The sequence below is a fragment of the Paramisgurnus dabryanus genome, chromosome 8 (genome assembly GCF_030506205.2).
Source record: "Paramisgurnus dabryanus chromosome 8, PD_genome_1.1, whole genome shotgun sequence".
NCBI lineage: Eukaryota > Metazoa > Chordata > Actinopteri > Cypriniformes > Cobitidae > Paramisgurnus > Paramisgurnus dabryanus.
Window position 1 is genome coordinate 7,350,145 of NC_133344.1, and position 21,678 is coordinate 7,371,822.

Consider the following 21,678-nt stretch of genomic DNA (forward strand, 5'->3'; position numbering starts at 1 on the left):
AACTGATATGTCACGGTGTGACCTTTCTCTGAATGAAGATGGATGATCTTAGCTGGTTCATAATGGAAGTAGCTGGTTTAAGCTGGTGGGTCAGCTGGTCTTCCAAAACCACTCTAAAATTAGCCTTCTAAACCAGACTGGGAGACCAGTTTAAACCAGGTAACCATCTTTAGCTGGTATGGTGTTTTTAGTAGGGTGATTAGATTAAAGTACTTTTCTCTTTAATAGCTTAGATAAAATGATCCATTTGACTAAATATTTAAATATTAAATCATGATTTAAGTGTTTTTAACCAGGTTTTATTATTTCACCAGCTAAATCTATTTTAGTTTAACAGATGATGACGAATGTGTGTTTGTGTTTCACAGGGCTGGACCAAATTCTATGAGTTTTCTCTGTCAGACCTAAGGGCCGGCTTTGAGATTATCGACAGACTTTTTGAAGGTATGCAAGCTTTAGGGGGTGTGCACACCAAAGCTTTTAAACGTGGCTCAAAACGACAGGTTGATGCCGACTGCCAACTTTTTTAAGCTTGGTTGCTGTGATACTTCTGCTTTGTTTATCAGTCATTAAACGATGCGCCAGTTGGTTGTTGTGATGTTTATCCCGCCCCTCTTCCACTATGATTGGACGGTTGTGTGAGAACTGACATTGACGAGCTGATCTTTTCACTCAAAGTTGAATATTTTTCAACTCTCTGCTCTTTGTGTTTTCTACTGCTTTCAGCCTAGATAAAAAAACACCAGCTGCTGGCTTTTTTGAAAAACGCAGAGCTTTCATTGGAAACAATTGAAAACATACGCCGGCCGCTGGCGTAAAAGCTTTGGTGTGCATGCTCCCTTAGGGGCGGGACACACCACAGCTTTTTTTCACGGCTAAAAATGCCTGGCAGACGCCGACTGGCAGCTTTCTTCAGCTGATCGCTTTGGTTCTGCTTTATTAATCAGTCGTTGTAAGATGTGCCGGTTGGTTGTTGTGATATTTGTCCTGCTCCTCATCCACTGTGATTGGACGGCCATGTGAGAACTGACGAGCTGAGCTTTTCACCCAAAGTTGAATATTTTTCAAATCTCGGCACTCAGTGCTGAACATGGAAAAATCGCCAAGCAATGGCTTTTTTGAAATAGCGCAGCACTTCCATTAGAAACAATTGAAAACATACGCCGGCCGCGGGCATGAAAGCTTTGGTGTGCACACCCCCTTAGTGTCAGAAAATCAGTGTGTGTGCATGTTTAAGTGTGTTCAAAGTCTCTAAATGTTTTATTTGTGTTTCAGGTGGAAAGGTGTGTCAGTGGGAATACGCTCACGGTCTCCTGGAAAACGCGATCTACGGCGGGCGCATTGATAACACGTGTGACCTGCGAGTTCTCCGATCGTACCTGCAGCAGTTCTTCAACACACAACTCCTAACGCAAACTCACTCGCGCATGAAGAAAACCCACACCTTCCCTGCACAAATACATCTGCCCAACTCCTGCAGTATAGCGGTGCGTTACCAGCTCCAACCCAATCCTGATCCATCCTGAGACTGTTCAATATTCCTTAAATGTGTCTAGTGTGCTGTTTTCAGTATATATTAGAAGTGTTGAGTCAGTACTGTTTTACTAACTAATATTAGCCACAATCCCCGGCACTACGAAGATGTTACGAAAGCTACAGTATAGAGATATAAGGCTGACTGTAAGTGTGTTGAAGTATGAGTGTTAGGACGTGTCTGGAATAGAAATGGTGTTTTAAGTTTTCTTTTGTTGTCCTGTTTTGTGTGTGTGTAGGATTATCGTGTGCTGGTGGATGGTCTTCCTGAGGATGACAAACCCAGTTTCTTTGGCCTTCCTGCAAACATAGAGAGATCTGCACAGAGAATAATCAGCTCACAGGTGTGTGTGTGTGTGTGTGTGTGTGTGTGTGTGTGTGTGTGTGTGTGTGTGTGTGTGTGTGTGTTTTGTTGTACAGAGGTCATTAAGGGTCAGGGTGTTTTGAGTCATTGTGCTGAGCAGGACATTCCTCTACATCAAAAATGTGTGCGGGAGTGTGTGTGTGTGATAGAGATTGAGAGTGTGTTTTTGTGTGCGAGAGTGTGTGTGTAAAAAGGTATATTGCCATTATAAGCGACTTTGTTGGTGTGTGTCGCTCGTCTCTTTCAACAGAGGCGTTTCTAAATCTGGTTGTAATTATTTTAAAGTGGAGGGGCAGTGAGATGCCTGTGATGTCATAAGCATCAGTTTTTCAGATTGGGCCGTTTTCTGGCTGACATTTCTAAAAGAGGAATTTCTATGAGACTGAGATGTTTAGCATGTCTAGCACTTTTTGTATGTTCGTGAATGTTGGTAGACTACCATTATTCAACAAAGACAAGGTAAAAATGGTTTTCCATTCTCTTTCCCCTTTAAGTTTTATAGGCTACTGCGATGCTGCTATTGTGTTATTTGTATTGAGTTATATATTTAGTAAAAAGTTAAGCTGGCAAAAACAAACTTTTTTTTTCTTGGGGTCCAGGTGGGGGGCATCATAAAGGAATTATGCTTAGGCACCAAAATGGCTAGCAGCGGCACTGCCAATAACTGATGAGAGGCGGATGACGTGAACTCCACTGCTTCGTTCTCATTGGTAGTCAATCCCGAAAGTTGCTCATAATTTGCATGAAGTTAAACATTTCTTAATTTTGTCGTGCGAAAACACGGCCCATCTAGTCGCCAACGGTCACTGTTGCTCGCGTGCCGGATGTCGGCAAGCTTTTATTGAAATCAATGAGATCCCGTCGCTACTGCTAGGTGCTGCACACATGACAGACCATCTAAGCCAGGGGTGTCAAACTCATTTTAGGCTGAGGGCCGGATTGTAAATAACGGCATGATGTGAGGGCCGGATAATTTTTTTAAACCTTAGTGTGCTGATAATTGTGTTAATATTAACTAAACAAACCAATTAATTAGTTTGTTCAGCAAGAAAACTAGAGAAACACACAGCTCTGTGAAAACTACATTTCATAAGGTCACACTCATACTAGTGCTGCACAATTAATCGCATCGCAATCGCAATCGCAATGTCAGCCTGTGCGATTATATGACAGCAAAATGTTGCAATTATATTAAATAAATAAATGTGTGGACTTGTTAACACAAACTTTCTGATAACAGTTTGATGATTTTCCTTGCTGTTTAAAAAAAGAAAGAAAAACGAAGAAAAAAGGCAGTGCACGTGTGTGGTGTGCGTCGTCACTTATACCAGAGCGAAGATGGATGCAGAGGAGGTTGACAGTGATCTGGTAGCTAAAAAAAAACCTCTATGTCTGTTGTATGGCGGTATTTTGGATTTAGGATTACTGACACTGAGCAGTTGCTACATCACGTGGCAATACGAAAACATTTCTAGTTTTAGAAATACACATTTTAGCTAAACTGTGTGTGGATTTTCCTTTAAACCCATCAAGTTGACTCATGATACCATTCAATATAATCGCAATCGCACATCGCAATATTAGCATCAATAACCGCAATTGGAAAAATTACCCAAATCGTGCAGCCCTAACTCATACTGTACATATTATACACACAAATTTACATCTGTACAAAATGCACTGGCCTTAGGTTGAAAAGCCTTAATTTAACTTATTTTGCATTATTCCTTAAACCATTCACTTTTCTTTGGAATATATTTGTAATGAGAACAGTCATTTAGAAAATGAAAATGCTAGATTGGGCAGTGGCCCAAACCAAAAAGGGCACCAAGGGGGGTGATACTATTATTATGGTTTTATTAAATATTATTAATATGATGTGTTATATTACTAGCATGTGATTATAATGGGAAATATAATAACAAGAATAAAGTGTGACAATCTGCTAAATATTCAATTTGATTTACCTGCTGGCTTGATGGAGCTTTGAATCCATGTTTGCAATGTCGAACTGCCTTTAGGAGCCTCCCTTTCCGAAGATGCGTATAAATAGCACGAAGTGTAAAACTCGTGCAATACATACGCCAAATTCCACTTTGGCGTGCATATGATACGCCAGTCCTGCCCATTCACTTAAACGGTGCATCTTTTGTTGTCGTTTTATTTATTGGTCTCTCAATTTTTTTGCTATTTTTTACCATTTTCAGGAGACTGTATTGCTTTATTTTATCAAGGCATTGGTGTTTTTGTCTAAAAAGTGTGCCAACAACAGCAAATTTAGTGTTTATATTAATTAAGATCTGATCGGGAAGATTAAATCGATTAGACAAGTATTATAACGTTAATACTTAGAATGAGGCTATTTTGATGTTGTTTGCTTGGGCACCGTGTTTAGTCTATGTTCCGCGTTTTGCTGCTTTCCGCAAGTCTCTCATATTAAAAACTAACTAGATGCCCGCCTGAAAGGGTTTTTAAAATATGTATTTCATATTTAATAAAACAGTATAAATCATCATGCGGGCCGGATTGGACACCTTTGTGGGCCGTATGCGGCCCGCGGGCCGTATGTTTGACACCCCTGATCTAAGCAATACTATGGCATGCGAAAGGGCTGTGTGTCGTTGTGCACCAAACGACTCCGAATAAAAAACACAGACTTAACATTACGATGGGCTCCAGTGTTAAGAGAACGCTTTACTTCCTGCTTTCTTCAAAACAATCACATCTTAATGATGAAAGCTCGGATCAATAAAAGTACAGTGTGAGTGTGTGCCATAGACTGTAAAAAACGTCCGTTCGCTCCCTTCCATTGGTGAAAAGTGAAGCCGTCAGTGTCCCGATACGGCGCTGACATCTTGGATCTTGAGTCTGCGCATTAGCGATTTCGGGACCAGTCCTGCGCAGTAGTGAACAGGAAGTAAAGCCGCGAAATCACGGCCCCGCCCTCGCTTTAGCAGAATGCGCATATCACAGCTGTCAATCATGACGTGACACCATCGTTTTTATAGCATTAAATAACTAACTAAAAACAAACTTATTTTAAAGTTTGAATTTATCACTTGAATTTACATCAGCGTGATAAAAACTACAATTAATGACAAAAACCAGAATTGGGAAAAAGATAATTGAAGTGTAAATAAATTGTTTAGTTGGTCTCAAGTCCCATTGTATAACATGGGGAGGCGGGGTTTATGACCTGTACTGGGACCAGTCACTCGGGGGCGATCAAGATGTTTTGGCTTCACGTTTCAGGGCTTGTGCGGCACGCTTGGTGTGTGCGTCTTGGGAGAGTAGGGAGGTGGGACAATCCCATTGGGGTATGGTTTGGTTTGGATATTGTGAGTGCGCCCTAAATGTGGGTTTGTGTGCGTGTGTGTGAGAGTGTTTGCGATTTTTGTCAGCAGCACAGTATGTTTCCCCCCCAAGTACATACTGTTACATTGATACACACACTTGATGGGTATTAATTGCAATGCTGTGATGTTTTGGGTGGAACCTGCTGCTCTCCAGATGTGGTTAAGATCACATCGCTGTAACATCACATCGCTCCTTAACAAGCAGCATGATTGAGGATCACTCACGCCTGCAGCACAAACCGTATTTGTTCAGATATAAATGTCAGAGTATGAATGTCCTGCTGTTTAGTGTATCAAACAGACAATCAACCCCATTCAGCTTACTGTCACACACACGCACACATACACAAACAAACACAACGACACACTCACTCTGTGTGTGCGCAGACTTCTACACTGCACTCTTATTTGTCACTGTCAGGTTTGGACTGATGTTTGCCACCCAAGCACACACACAACTGTAAAAGGCTGTGTGCGTTTGTGTGTGTGCATGTGTGTGTGTGTGTGTGTGTGTGTGTGTGTGTGTGTGTGTGTGTGTGTGAGTTCTGCTCCTGTAATGAGACCAATTTATCAGACATGGGTGTCACCAGTACCTCTGCTGCAGTTTACCACAGTCAGAAAATGTGTGTTGGATCTACAGCATTGGCTCAGGTGTGTGTGTGTGTGTGTGTGTGTGTGTGTGTGTGTGTGCGCAGGTGATCTCTCAGCTGAGGATTCTGAGCAGGCCGGTAGCCGCCGGGTCCAAATTCGACAGAGAGCTGTGGTCTAACGCTCTCTCACCTGTGCTCAACCTGTGGAAGCGACTTAACCAGGTAACGTACCGTACAATCATTTTATTGCAATCATACTTTTTTGTTTAACTGTGATTGGCCAGGCCAGTTTTAAACACCTTCTTATTGGCTGTGCTTCTCATTTTGTCTCAGGGTTCCTCAATGATCCATCAGAAGGTGGCTGCGCCCAGCGAGGGTGTCGGCTCTCCCGTTCTCTCGTTCATCCAGCTGGAGCAGTTTAACGCCGTACGATTGGTCCAGAACATTCACCAATCGCTGGCCTCGCTCAGTAAGGTCATCAGAGGCACTTCACTCCTGACGGCCGATGTACACAAACTGGCCACTGCACTGTTGAATCAGGAGGTAAAAGTGTGTGTTTGTGTTAAAAAAACAGTAGTAAAGGTGCACCAAACGTATTTCTATTAGATTGTAAGTAAGGACATCGAATAATCTTTAGTTTGGTCACAGTAACTGAGTTTTAATTATCCTTTAAATTGCACAAATTAAAATAGCGAATTGAAATGCGCCCAATGGAAACATGCAGATTTTGCATGAACTCCTATATATGAGAAAAAGGTTTTGGGTGATGTGGTTTTTCAGGCAATCCAAAAAAGGAATATAACGCAAAACTTTTTTCCGCATTAACCTGACGTGCGTGAAGGTTACATGATTATAATTTAAATAAAGAGTGGTGTGGTTGGTTGGAGGACAAGACAGAAGAGGTGTGTTCGACTTTATGATATCCAGCAAGTGCATGACATCAAAATACAGCGAGAGCGATTCAGGAGTCGACTGCTTTCGAGTCGCTCATGTGGTATTTTGATGTCTGCATGTTGGTCTGAGTGGCACCGTATGAAGTCGTACACACGTCACCACGGTTTCTGGATTTACATATCGCGAGACAACAAAATTACATTTAACATCGTTTAATGGGAACGCAGTCCTTTCGCAATCGTTTTTTGACGACATTTAGATAATAGCGCTAATGTTTTCTGTAGGTTTTTAATTCAAACACAGCTACTGTGGCAAAACTACACTTAAATAGGGTAAAATAGAGTGACCATACGTGCCATTTTCGCGGGATGCTCCTGGCATGACTTTCGTGTGCGTTTTCCGAATGTCGTATTTGTTCTAACACATACAGTGAGGAAAATAAGTATTTGAACACCCTGTTATTTTGCAAGTTCTCCCACTTAGAAATCATGGAGGGGTCTGAAATTGTCATCGTATGTGGATGTCCACTGTAAGAGACATAATCAAAAAAAAATCCAGAAATCACAATGTATAATTTTTTTACTATTTATTTGTATAATACAGCTGTGAATAAGTATTTGAACACATGTCTATCAGCTAGAATGCTGACCCTCAAAGACCTGTTAGACCGCCTTTGAAATGTCCACCTCCACTCCATTTATTATCCTAAAATAGATGCACCTATTTGAGGTCATTAGCTGCATAAAGACACCTGTCAACTCCATACAATCAGTAAGAATTCAACTACTATCATGGCCAAGACCAAAGAGCTAACCAAAGACAACAGAGACAAAATTTTACCCCTCTACAAGGCTGGAAAGGGCTACGGGGAAATTGCCAAGCAGCTTGGTGAAACAAGATCCACTGTTGGAGCAATCATTAGAAAATGGAAGAAGCTAAACATGACTGTCAATCTCCCTCGGACTGGGGCTCCATGCAAGATCTCACCTCGTGGGGTCTCAGTGATTCTAAGAAAGGTGAGAAATCAGCCCAAAACTACACGGGAGGAGCTCAATGACATGGAAAGAGCTTGGACCACTGTTTCCAAGGTTACTGTTGGTAATACACTAAGACGTCATGGTTTGAAATCATGCATGGCACGGAAGGTTCCCCTGCTTAAACCAGCACATGTCCAGGCCCGTCTTAAGTTTGCCAATGACCATTTGGATGATCCAGAGGAGTCATGGGAGAAAGTCATGTGGTCAGATGAGACCAAAATAGAACTTTTGGTCATAATTCCACTAAACGTATTTGGAGGAAGAAGAATAATGAGTACCATCCCAATAACAACATCCCTACTGTGGAGTGGGGTGTTTTTCTGCACATGGGACAGGGCGGCTGCAATGTATTAAGGAGAGGATGACCGGGGCCATGTATTGCAAGATTTTGGGGAACAACCTCCTTTCCTCAGTTAAAGCATTGAAGATGGGTCGAGGCTGGGTCTTCCAACATGACAATGACCCGAAGCAAACAGCCAGGATAACCAAGGAGTGGCTCTGTAAGAAGCATATCAAGGTTCTGGCGTGGCCTAGCCAGTCTCCAGACCTAAACCCAATAGAGAATCTCTGGAGGGAGCTCAAACTCTGTGTTTCTCAGCGACATGCACCTACGATGACAATTTCAGACCCCTCCATGATTTCTAAGTGGGAGAACTTGCAAAATAGCAGGGTGTTCAAATACTTCTTTCCTCACGGTACGTCATTGAGGTTTATTATTTCAGAAAAGCAACCATTACATTTTAAGCATTTTAAGGTAAGAATGAAACTTCAAAGATTGATTATGTTTTTAACTAAAATGTGAGAACCTTGATGACGTACTGTATGTGGTCGACAAATACGACTTCCGAAATAGGCACCAGAAAGTCAAGAAAAAGTTCGATAAAATTGCAAACATGCTAGTTAATTCTCTGTCTTTCTCTTTTTCTCTCGCTCAGTGTCCATTAAGTTGGCAGAATAAATGGGAAGGCCCCGAAGAGCCGATGCAGTATTTGCGATCTGTCGTGTCCCGAGCACTTGCCATTCAGGTAAACACATACAAACATGCAGACACTCGTGTTTCAATGATGTGCTGGAATGTGTTTGACCTCATCACAGAGTTTGTTTAGTTGTGTATGTGTGTGTATGGGATGAGTTTGATGTGGATTACAGGAGTTGTGTTTGTTCAGGAAGCACCTGGTCTTGTAAATCAGTCTGATATTTCTCTGCTGTAATAAAGTCGTGTCGTGCCGTCCTGTGATCACAGACGCCGCAGGTCATTCATGTTTAGAATGTAATGTTTTTTTTACCATTAACCCATTGGAATGTTGCTAACTCAGCGTGATAATACGAGGTTGTTCCTCTGGTTTGTGTCTGTTTACAGCAGGTTATTTGTCTTTTTAGTGAATTGCAGTTGCCCCATAGTGAAGTTCAGAGAGGTTATTGATAACTCTGGCTTTTATGTGTGGTATACACACTGCAAAACAAATATGCCTTTTTGCTTGGTCTTGTTTTCAGTAAATATCTAAAAATTCTTATATTAAAATGCATTTACTTGATGAGCAAAATGAGAAAATAAGTCTAGGTTTTAGACAAAAATATATACATAAAAAAGGAAACAAAATCTGCCGATGGGGTAAGAAAAAAAATCTTGAACTTTTCTCTTAAAGAGCAACTATCGTCCAATTCACAATTTTACATATTCTTTGTTGTGTAAGTGTGTATTGGTACATGTTAACGATATGCAAAAGGTACAAACCCCAAAGTAAACGTTGACACGAGTTATCGTCTCCAACGTACCGTAAAACTTCAAATAATAGCGGAGTCCCAAATAGACACCTGTCTCTTTTAGACGCCTGGTGTGACGACAGGTTTGGGTAAATAAACGCCTGTCTCAAATAAAGGCCTGGTCTGTTTTTTAGTTTCGGGTTGTATTTAATCTTCTAAAACCCGTCGGATCGTCTGTTTAAGACAGTTCTATGGTGCAGATTGCACACGCTAAAGTTTTGATTACCTGTAGATGTCACGTAACAGACGCAGTCGTTCCGTTACTCATCACTATGACAACACAACAAGGTTCGTCGTCAGGATTGAGGTGATGATGACAGTAGCGAAGTGACTCGGGAGAGTCGGGACTTTTCTCTGTGGGCCGGTAGTGTTTTGAGGCCGCTGATAATAGCCGGGCTTTCAGTCTTTTGTCATGCATGCACTCCCGCCACACATTGTATTTCTCACGCGGAAACACTATTTATCATATTTAAAATGCTGCAGCGCCCAAAATGTATCTGGCCGCACTGCTCTCTCTCTCTATCAAGCCCTCCCCTGGAGTTCTAGTCGAGCGAGCCAATCCAAAAAAAAGAAAGAGGCTACACAATAGCCAATCAGAAAATAGCACTGTTGTATCTGGGTAAGATTTCATGCAACAACCAATAAAAAAGCATATCCTCGTTTGCTTTATTTATGCTGCCAATAATTTAAGACTGTTATTCTTACACAAACTAATTTGTTAAACACATTTAAATTATAAATAAAACGTAATATGTGGTAACCTCATGCTGGAACAATTAAATTAAAAGCCTGTCTCTTATAGACGCCTGTCTCTTATAGACGCCTGGTGTGACAATAGGTTTGGGAAAATAAAAGCCCGGGCTATTATTTGAAGTTTTACGGTATATCTCTTTTTTAGGACTACAACAAACACAAGAATTGTAGGCAACAGTTTACACTGCAAAAAATTATTTTCAAGAATCTCCCCCATTGGCAAATTTTTTTACTTGTGTAATGCACAAAATCACTTACATTTTTGGTCTAAAAATTTTTTGCTCATCAAGAAAAAGCATCTTATTTTAAGAATTGTAAGATATTTTTAAAGAAAACAAGACAAAAATACTAAGAATTTTTTTCTTGAAAATCATTTTTTGCAGTGTACTTCCTGGGATTAGTGATGTAGACGAGACCGCTTTGACTCTGCAAAAAATGATTTTCAAGAAAAAAATATCCAAAAATGATTAAATGAAGATGCATTTACTTGATGAGCAAAATGACTGAAGAAAATAAGTCCAGGTTTTAGACCAAAAATATCAAATTTAAGTGATATTGTGCATAAAAGCAAATCCATAGGTGTGATTGGCAAAGGACAAAAAAGCAGGAAAATATACGACACACCTACCATGACGTGGCGACATACATACGCACGCATGCACGCATAAAATGAAATACAGTTGAAATATAATTTGGGCTCAAAATGTATCGATCTGAGTGGCCAATCATCAATATGCTTGGGCAAGTGCCACCCTGACCATTATGTAGTCTTGCCACTGCATCAGACTGAACAAAATCATCTTGTGCATTTAAAGGTAAATACATCAATGTGGTGCATTTTGAGAGTAAAAATAAGTGACTAAATCTATGAGGATTTTTTTGTTCTTGTAAACAAATTTGTGCCCTTTTAGTAAAATCTTTGGTTACATATTGTAATAATAATAATAATAAGGCACACAAACCACATACACAACTTGATAAATGAGATTCGCCATTGGTCAAAACATGTTTAATGTTTATAGAATAATTAGTGGGGGAATTTAATACAGATTAATTATTGATTACAACATTTGATCGCTGAATTTAAAGTGGATACTGTTACATTAAAGTTACTTAATTCAAATGATGCTGTGACTTTCTGGAAAGACAGTCAAGTGCATTTGTCTTATTTTGCATAGATCTTTTGGTAAAGCATCTAACAGTCAAGAGCTAACCGTTTCACAAACCAGATCCATGAATGTGTGTGTTTATCATTATATTATTCTGTAATCCCAAGCATTACTGCCCGATTCACAAACCATTAAGAGAAGCAAATGTATGCGTGTGTTCGTCAGGATGACGTTGGATCTGATTTGCGTGGATGTGTGCGTTAACGTATGTGATAACAGTATAATATAATGCAAGCAAACTTTTTGACACAAACGCAACTTTATATTGATATCGCGAGACCGCATTTCACCTCGATGAGAAATCTGATATTTACATTACTGGCATATAGCGGTCTGATTTGAAACGGACAGTTTTGTCAAAGCAGCAAACACCTGGCTGGCTCTCTTAATTTCTTACCACTAAAATGCTGTTTGTCTCTGCCTATTCCTTCCCATGCCCAGCGCCACTGATTTAAGTCCTTTATCAATTAGGTCGTCTTACCTAGGCTTCACTTTTCATCCTGCTGATAAAGTTAACTTGTTATGACTTCTCCGCGCCGCGACCGCGCGGCATCTGCAGCTGGATCTCAGCCACACCTCAAATACCCCTCCCTATTCTACTTCTTATTGGCTAGTTTGTTAGTTTGGTTGAGAGTGAAAGATGTGTCTCATATTATTTGTAGGCGAACGCATTATTTTTTTTATTCGCAGCGAACACCACACGCCGGAGATCCGACTGCAAGCTCTTTAGTGAGCTCTGCTTTGAATGAAGTTCCATCGTGACAAATAAATAGACTATTTGCGGAGTGATATGCGGTCATTTATAACGATGCCTTGCACCCCCCACACACACAAAAAAAATTGGATTTGCATGATTCACGAAAGCCTCATTTTCAGGTCGGAAAAGCCGGAATTCCGGATTTATCCGGAAGAATCACACCCCTGCAAATCTTTCTTGAATTTTTCTTGAATTTACACTGCAAAAAACGATTTCTTACTTATTATTTTTGTCTTGTTTTTAGTAGAAATATCTAAAAATTCTTAAATTACGATGTTTTTTCTCGATTAGCAAAATGACCTTATAAAATAAGTCTAGTTTATAGACCAAAAAAATATACAATTTAAGTGAATTTGTGCTTAAAACAAGCAAAATTATCTGGCAATGGGGTGAGAAATTTTTGCTTAAATTAAAGGACAAGTTTGGTATTTTAGACTTAAAGCCCTGTTTTCAGATTGTTTATTGTGAAATAGAATGGTTTTGACTGAAATTTCGACATTTGCGGCTGCCCTGAGAATTTTCGCGTGTTTGTGTTTCAGCTCAGACCTCTAAAATGGGTTTAATGGTGCACTGGAACAATCCTTCCTAAAATGCATTAAACTTTCATTTACAAAAACGTGAAACTCACCGAGTGGTCAGGGGTGTTCACTGGTATGCTCACACAAAAATCGCTGCAAAAGACGCATTCCAACAGGTTTTATCGTAGTTTTTACCAACTCCATTGACTTGTATTAGATGTCCTGTGAGGTACGGTATTACTCCGCGCCGGGAACTTTGTTTCTATTCTTGCAATTGGCAATGGTGGATTAGCGCCACCACCTGGGCTGGAGTGTCTATTATTCAAGCTCTAAGCGGAAGAATGTACGGGTGTGAGGCGTTTGGAAAAATAGGTCCACAAGTTAACAACGAATGCTAAAACAGCTGTTGGAAAGCATCTTTTGCAGCGATTTTTGTGTGAGCATACCAGTGAACACCCCTGACCACTCGGTGAGTTTCACGTCTTTGTAAATAAAAGTTTAATGCATTTTAGGAAGGATTGTTCCAGTGCACCTATACACCCATTGTAGAGGTCTGAGCTGAAACACAAACACGCGAAAATTCTCAGGACAGCCGCAAATGTCGACATTTCAGTCAAAACCATTCTATTTCACCATAAACAATCTGAAAACAGGGATTTAAGTCTAAAATACCGAACTTGTCCTTTAAGTGTTTAAGAAAAAATAAATCTTATTTTTAGATTTTTTTCCCACCCCATTGGCAGATATTTTTGCTTGTTTTAAGTTTAAATTTACTTAAATTGTATATTTTTGGTCTATAAACTAGACTTATTTTCTTAGGTCATTTTGCTCATCGAGAAAATACATCTTAATTTAAGAATTTTTAGATATTTCTACTGAAAACAAGACAAAAATACTACTTTTTTTCTTGAAAATCATTTTTTGCAGTGTAATAAAAAAGACTTTCTTTTTTAGTATTTTTGTTTTCAGTACAAATATAAAAAAAATCTTAAATCAAGATGTTTTTATTGATAAGCAAAATGACCTTAGAAAATAAGTCTAGTTTTTAGACAAAATGTATCAAACTTAAGTGAATTTGTGGATAAAAGAAGCAAAATTATATGCCAATGGCGTAAGCAAATTTTTCTTGAATTAAGTGTTTAAGAAAAAAGTTCTAGATTTTTTGCTTACCCCAGTGGCAGATTTTTTTTCAAATTTACTTAAATTTGATATTTGTTTCTTAAAACTAGACTTATTTTTTTAGGTAATTTTGCTCATGAAGAAAATGCATCTCGACTTGAGAATTTTTAGATATTTGTGCTTAATACAAGACAAAAATACTAAGTAAGAAAGTCATGTATATACATTACAGCTGTGGTCTCCAACATGGTGCCCGTAGGTTGCGTGCACATAGTCTGTGAGGTGCCCGCCAAAGCACATTCTATTAGTCTTAATGTGTAATATTTATTTATTACATATCTTTTATATTATCTTGGCTTCTCTTATCTATGTTAACATTTTAAACAATGATAAAACAAGTCAAATAAAATACGATTAACAAGTAGACGATATAAAAAAGTAGCCCTTCAGATTGTTTTATCTATTGTGGTAGCCCTTGCTCACAAATAGGTTGGAGACCCCTGCACTAGAGTAAACATAATATCATTTTAATGAACAGGCCTGGGTTATGGTTATAGATAATATCATGTCTCATGTGTGATGATAAATTACTAGAACGATTAAATAGCAATGTTAAAGCCCATTTATGTGATGTTTCTGTAAACACACCAATACATGTGTATGATATCTGCTGATACAGGCAAAATGTGAACACACACACACACACACACACACACACACACACACACACACACACGCGCACGCACGCTGACCTTGAATGCCAAAAGGAAGAGTTACGCAGTGTGAATATTAAAGACATCAGATAAGAGTCTCATGAATAATTCATGACCGACTTCACCTAAGGGACAACTGATCACAGCTAAACACAAACACACACACAGTATTGTCCACTTTAATTTTTACATGATTTTCTGCATGTAACATTAAGACCGTATGTGTTTGTGTGTAGATTATGAAGGGCTGCACGGTATTTGATAGAAACTAATGTTGCGGTATATTGCTTTTCCTGCTGTGCGCATTGCAGTATGGTACCGTGTGTGACTTCATCAGATAAGCTCTGTTTGAGAGGAACTAACTTTTGCCTTCAATTTCTCCGAGAGCTCTGGGATGGCAACTTAAGGAAAATAGTTAAGTTGTGTGATGGTTTAGTCTTGTCAAGCCACCAGACCATGTTATTAAAACCTTTAATTGAAGAGCTCAGATGCAAAACCCTCTTAAGGGATGGTTCACATTTCACGTCTAAAACCGTGCCGAAAACGTGCAAAACATGAGAAATGTAAACCGTCCCTTAGTCGGTCATGTTTTCTAGAAAATGTGAATTTTTTATTAGACTCTTGATGGATTCTCCCAACAAAGTGGTATTTCTGAATGATCTCAGACCAGGATTAAGAGGTTGGAAGAGAAAGTATTTGATGAATATTTGCCGAGAGCATTTAAATGGCGTTTAGAGGCTTTTGCCATTGTTACCACCATGTCTTTAACAAGGTAAATTATTATTCAATCTGTGATTTCTCTTAGCCGTTTAAATAATTTTTATATAGTGTAAAACTCTAAAGTTTTCCTTTTAAAGAAGGTCCTCTTATGTTCTGCGATGCGATTTTTGCAGATGCGCTCATTGCAAAGTTTGTTTAGATGTTGAGGTTTGACCAGACACTAAATTCTCACGAATTGTAAACACTGAACGTCTTAATGTTTGTTGTTTATTACGCAGCTGTGTTTGTGTCTCAGTAATGTCTGTGTTGTGTATTTGAAGTTGATACAACGCAAAGCAGCTTTGAAACATAAACATACATTGCAAAAAATGATTTTCATTTTTTAAGTAAAAATATCAAAAGATTCTTAAATTAAGATGCTTTTTCTTGATGAGCAAAACAACCCAAGAAAATACATCTAGTTTTTAGACCAAAAATATCAAATTTAAGTGATTTTGTGCATAAAACAAACAAAAAAATCTGCCAAAGGGGTAAGCAATTTTTTCTTTAATTTAGTGTTTAAGAAAAATTTTCAAGATTTTTTGCTTACCCCATTGGCAGATTTTTTTTGCTTGTTTTAAGCACAAATTCACTTAAATTTGATACATTTTGATCTAAAAACTAGACTTATTTTCTTAGGTCATTTGCTCATCAAGAAAATGCATCTTGATTTAAGAATTTTTAGATATTTCTACTGAAAACAAGACAAAAATAATAAGTAAGAAAGTCATTTTTTGCAGTGCAGGAGCAAATCTACCAAACATGTTCGTCGTATCAAAAAATTAATTATATTTAGCCTAAAAAGTATAATAAAATAATTAAGTCTTATCAGAATCACCATTGAGAATAATTAGAAGCTGAGACTCAAAAGTAAAACATCCAGACACATTACAGTAATGAGAAAATGTGTTCAGCTGTCATTAAAAAATCATTTAGCAAAACTTGTAATGCTCCTAAAAATAGGCCTAATTTTTCTTAGATTTAGTGGAATGTAAATGATTTCATTGTTTTGGTTTTTGGGATGAAATATTAGAGCTGGACGTGTTTTGACGAGATTGACCCGTGGGGTTAACTACTTTCATTTGACCAATCAGAGCCGGGGACAGAAGCCAAATCTAAAGATTGTGAAACACCTGTCGTGTGTGTTTGTGTGTGTATGTGCATGCATGCGTGCGAGTGCATGTTTGTGTATAATCTTACTGTGTTACTGATGTGAGTTAGTTTGACTGTATTTAGTCATGCAGAGAGACACACCGCTCATGAAGAATGTCATTCTGCAGCTGTTGAAGATGATGATGATGAAGAAGATGATTTTTGGCCTTTCTTTGGGCTTAGAGTAGATCTTAATGGATTGCAGATGGTGTATATAAATACTACAGTAAATGAGTAAAGGAATGAGGCACTGATGTTTGAACATTTAGATGAAGCAGTGCTCTTCTTGTTTTCAGTACATATATAATTTTTTTAAACAAGATGCATTTTCTTAATAAGCAAAATGACCTAAGGAAATAAGTCTAGTTTTTAGACCAAAAATATCAAATTTAAGTGAAAAAATCTGCCAATGGGGTAAGAAAAAATTTCTTGAATTTTTCTTGAATTAAGTGTTTAAGTAAAAAGTTCAAGATATTTTTTCTTACCCCATTGGCAGATTTTTTTTGCTTGTTTTATGCACAAATTCAAGGACTGAAGTAGGATTTAAGTGTTTTATTAATCAAAATCAATGTCTTTATTCATAAATATGTCCTCATCTGTGTCAAATGACATCTGCCAATGAAATTACTTTTCTTTGTAAGCTTAGAATTTCTTCTCTTTATTTACATTGAACGGGTAAGTCCATGTCGTTCCGCCATATTGATAAACTATAATAGCAGAGAGGGACAAAAAGTACCAGCCTACCAACGCCTTTCCACAACGCGTTTTCTTCAGACCACGTGAACCAGCTGAAACGGACAAGGAGATCAGTGATTTCATAGCGTAGTTGCAACACGCATTTGAAAAAGCGAGGCGCTCGAGAGCACTGTTCGTTTGAATGCAAAATACAATTTCACCACTAGATGGGGGTAAATCCTACTTACTGTCCCTTTAAATGTTTTGTCTTTTCATCTTAAAACTAGAATTATACTAAACTAGACGAGAAGACAAAAATACTAAAGCCGGGTACACACCAAATAATAATATTTTAAAATCTTATCAGATTTCCAAATTGTGAGAGACAACAAACACAATAAAAAATTTACGATTTAACACGTTTGATCCTACAGTGCAGTGGTTCCCAAACTTTTTCAGCGTGTGGCCCCTCTTGTGTACGGTGCATTCCTTCGCGGCCCCCCAAAGAAAATTTGTGACAAAAAACTGTTCTAAAACTCAACATTTTAATAAAAAAAAACATTAAATTATACAAAAAAGTAGGGATGCACGATAGGATTTTTTTGGACCGATACCGATGTAAACAGACACTTCTGGCCGATACCGATATTAAACACTTTTATACAATCCTATACAGGTGGTCTATTAGCTAGTTTATTTCTGCATCAAATTATTTTTACTGAACATGGATTTGATCTAATTAACATTCAACTGACCAACATAATAAGAGATGCACAAATTAAGCTAAAACAAATATAATAAGACAACATGACAACCTTCAAAGGTGGTTTTTGCTATTCAGCATTTATTTTATTAACAACATTAACTCGTTTTTTACATATAATAGATTTCTTTATGCAGTTCATTAATAAACAATCGGTATCGGCCTTTCTCGTGCTATTGCCGATATGCCGATGGTTTCAAATTCATCAAAAATCGGCCGATAAATATCGGCGGCCGATACATCAGTGCAAAAAAGTAGTGCTTTTGGTTAGTAGCCTTATTTTTTAGGTTTAATTACACAAAATGTATAATAAATAAATGTATTAAATGAATTAAACGTCCCCGAAAACCACTGCTATAGTGTGTAGACCGCCGCTATGTGGTCATGACAGCATACCACGCACCATCAGATTAACTTTACAAACAACGTGAGTCTCAGCATGAGAATACAGGAAATCTTGTGAAGATCTTGAGATGTTTCTCGCATCCAAACTTAATAAACGCATAAAGAAATGTCATTGATACAATGCACTGCACTTTTTTACATCTCTGATGTCCATCTCACTTTGGACTGTGCATGCTGCGCCATGTGGTTCACTGCAAAAAAATATTTTCAAGAAAACAAATTCTTAGTATTTTTGTCTTGTTTTCATTAAAAATATCAAAAAATTCTTAAATTAAGATGCTTTTTCTTGATGAGCAAAATGATCCAAGAAAATAAAATTTAAGTGATTTTGTGCATAAAAGAAGCAAAAAAATCTTCCCAGACTTATTTTCCTGGGTCGTTTTGCTCATTAAGAAAAAGCATCGTAATTTAAGAATTTTTTGATATTTTTGCTGAAAACAAGGCAAGATTCTTTTCTTGAAAATCATTTTTTGCAGTGTTGTTATAGTTTTATCTTTCATCTGCACGCTTTCTGATTGTGTATCATTTTGTTTCACGTGGCAATCTACAACATGTGTGTGCATTCGTCCTTGGGGCTTCCCCCACACAACAAGATTTCTTGTCGGAGCCGTTTCGATCGCAAATCGTAAATATTCAACTTGAGTTAGTTCTTGGATGTAATAGTAAATTATTTTAAATCAAAAGAGATGTTTCTGGGAGGTTTTAGTACGTACTGCATTATCTTTATTTATACCACGGCCTGTTAAATGCTTTATTCTGATTGGCTGAGAAATTTTCCATGGGTGTTGATTATTTTTCTGTAAACCGCACGCCTAGCCTGTCAAACGTATTAAAAATAAGCACCAGAGCTTCGCTTTGTGCCACATTACCATTATTTTCGAATAATTCACTGGCCCATCGTCAATTATTCTTTAATTATGTGACTTACTTGCATCTGAAAAATGCGAATGAACTGTTTTCATTGCAGTTTTGCAAAATACACTCTTTCCGAATTGCCTGAAAAACTTCCTCATGCGAGCATAAATCTTTTTTTTTGCGATATATGGAAGTTTTTGCATAATTGTCAATGTCAATTTGCACAATTTAAAGGGTAATTGAAACGCAGACAATGTGCACTGCAAAAAATGACTTTCTTACTTAGTATTTTTGTCTTGTTTTCAGTAGAAATATCTTAAGATTCTTAAATCAAGATGTATTTTCTCAATGAGCAAAATGACCTAAGAAAATAAGTCTAGTTTTTAGACAAAAAATATACAATTTAAGTGAATTTCTTTAAAACAAGAAAAAATATCTGCCAATGGGGTGACTTGTACTTGAATTAAGTGTTTAAGAAAAAAGAAATCTTATTTCACAATTTTTTTTCTCACCCCATTGGCAGATAATTTTGCTTGTTTTAAGGACAATTTCACTTAAATTGTATATTATTTGTATTAAAACTAGACTTATTTACTAAGGTCATTTTGCTCATCAAGAAAAGGCATCTTAATATAATCATTTTTAGATAGATTCTACTAATATATATATATAATATATAATATTGTGCTTGAAGTCAAGTCAAATTCAGTTTGTGCATGATTACATGATATAACAATTTTGTTAATATTGTATCCTAAATTATGGATAAGTAAGCTATATATCATATGCTGAAGTAAATTTCTGAAGTGTAAACGATTAAAGGACCAGTATGTAAGAAATTTATATCAATTAATCATAAAATGACCCTGATATGTTACTAGACATTAAGAAATCATTTTTATTTCAAATACTTATATCACTGACAACAGTGGTCCAGACAGGATATTGTCATTTAAAAAGTGGAGTTGCAGCCCTCAACTGATGTTTATGTTGTCATTTTGTGCATTGGCCACCAGTTGTGTGATTGCAGTACCAGTTTTAGCCACAAGTTTTGTGATTGCAATACCAGTTTTGGCCACAATCCTACATACTGTTCCTTTAAAAGAAAAAACAACAACAAGAACCGTACAGAACCGAACACCGTGATACGAACCGAACCGTGGGCTTTGTGAACCGTGCCACCCCAGTACAGAGTAATAAATAAAAATATAAAACGAGGTTAGGGTTACAGAAGGCGAACAGCCTGATGTGTCATTGTGCCAAAACTCACTGACCTCAGATCTGCTGAATTTCAGCTCCTGTAACGGATAATTAAATCATATCAGTCAGTGCTATTATGAAAGCACCTGCTCCAATGAGTCCAATTTCAATAACAGCAGCTGTCTACATTGACCTGTACAATGTGTGAAATATAACCTCATGTATCCCTGTGGATTACTCCGAGGATTCCTAAAGTCTCATCGGTCTGAGATAAACACTTAACAAACTCACTCTCCTTCACAACAGGAAAAGCGCTGTGGATTTTTGTGGGTCATTTCCTGAACCGAATACCAGACCACAGTGTTTGACTTCTTCACATCTGATTGTTGTGTTTTGTTTCAGTTCATAAAGCAACACTTTATATAAGATTATATTTAAAACCGTCACCCTATTGGTGAGAACGTTTATGTTTTTGGAATTTCATGATTGGTCCGAGAATATCCTGGCTTTTGTGTGTTACTGATAGACGTGTAAGCGCACACAAGTTTCCTCCGGGACGCCTGCTCTCAATCCTGAGGACTCACAACACTGCACATTTCACGTCAGTCTTATCTAACACACTCAATCCAGTTCATGAATCTCTCTGCTAACAGCTGTGGTAAATAATTAATAAGGTGAAGATGGTGCGGCAGGATTAAGATCTGTGCTCTTGAGATTGATGGCAAGAATCTCACGCTATGAAGAATGAAGGGCAGAAGCAGATGTGGACAGGGATCCATTGTTACACTAAAATCACTTCTGTCATCAGATCTCATCATCTCTCTCTCTCTCTCTCTCTCTCTCTCTCTCTCTCTCTCTCTCTCTCTCTCTCTATGTGTGTAGAGTTGGGTCGAGAGGGCCGAGAGAGGAGCACTTCTGTCAGAAATGCTGGATCTGTCTGAACTCTTTCACCCTGACACTTTCCTAAACGCCCTGAGACAGGAAACAGCAAGGTAACTTCCTGCACACACATCTGATCACAGGTGAAGTTTCACATGTCTGCTCAACACAAGCAACATGGTTTTATATCCGTTATGCCAAGGGTTTTAAACTTTTTCGTCAGCCTAACCCCTCAAATGATTTATTTGAAGTACCACCTGACATTTTAAGTTAATATTTCAATCAAGTCGTAGTGAGATTAAAATGAAAAATTTTAATTTGTTTTGGAATATTGTGGTATTTTTTACTATGACTTGTCGGTGAGCTTCATTATTTAAAAAAAAAAATAATGTGCCCTACAAATCTTTCATCAAAAAACAAGGA

At 37.9% G+C, this 21,678-nt stretch overlaps 1 protein-coding gene across 1 annotated transcript in view; it reads left to right on the forward strand.

The window, feature by feature from the left end:
• The window catches only part of dync2h1 (dynein cytoplasmic 2 heavy chain 1), a 120,196-nt gene that overhangs the window by 94,887 nt on the left and 3,631 nt on the right, over positions 1-21,678 (forward strand). The window contains exons 81-87 of the mRNA XM_065280400.2: positions 369-444; positions 1,276-1,487; positions 1,773-1,877; positions 5,949-6,065; positions 6,177-6,386; positions 8,710-8,799; positions 21,259-21,368. Coding sequence (XP_065136472.1) covers positions 369-444; positions 1,276-1,487; positions 1,773-1,877; positions 5,949-6,065; positions 6,177-6,386; positions 8,710-8,799; positions 21,259-21,368 — 920 coding nt within the window. The remainder of the gene's footprint in view (positions 1-368; positions 445-1,275; positions 1,488-1,772; positions 1,878-5,948; positions 6,066-6,176; positions 6,387-8,709; positions 8,800-21,258; positions 21,369-21,678) is intronic.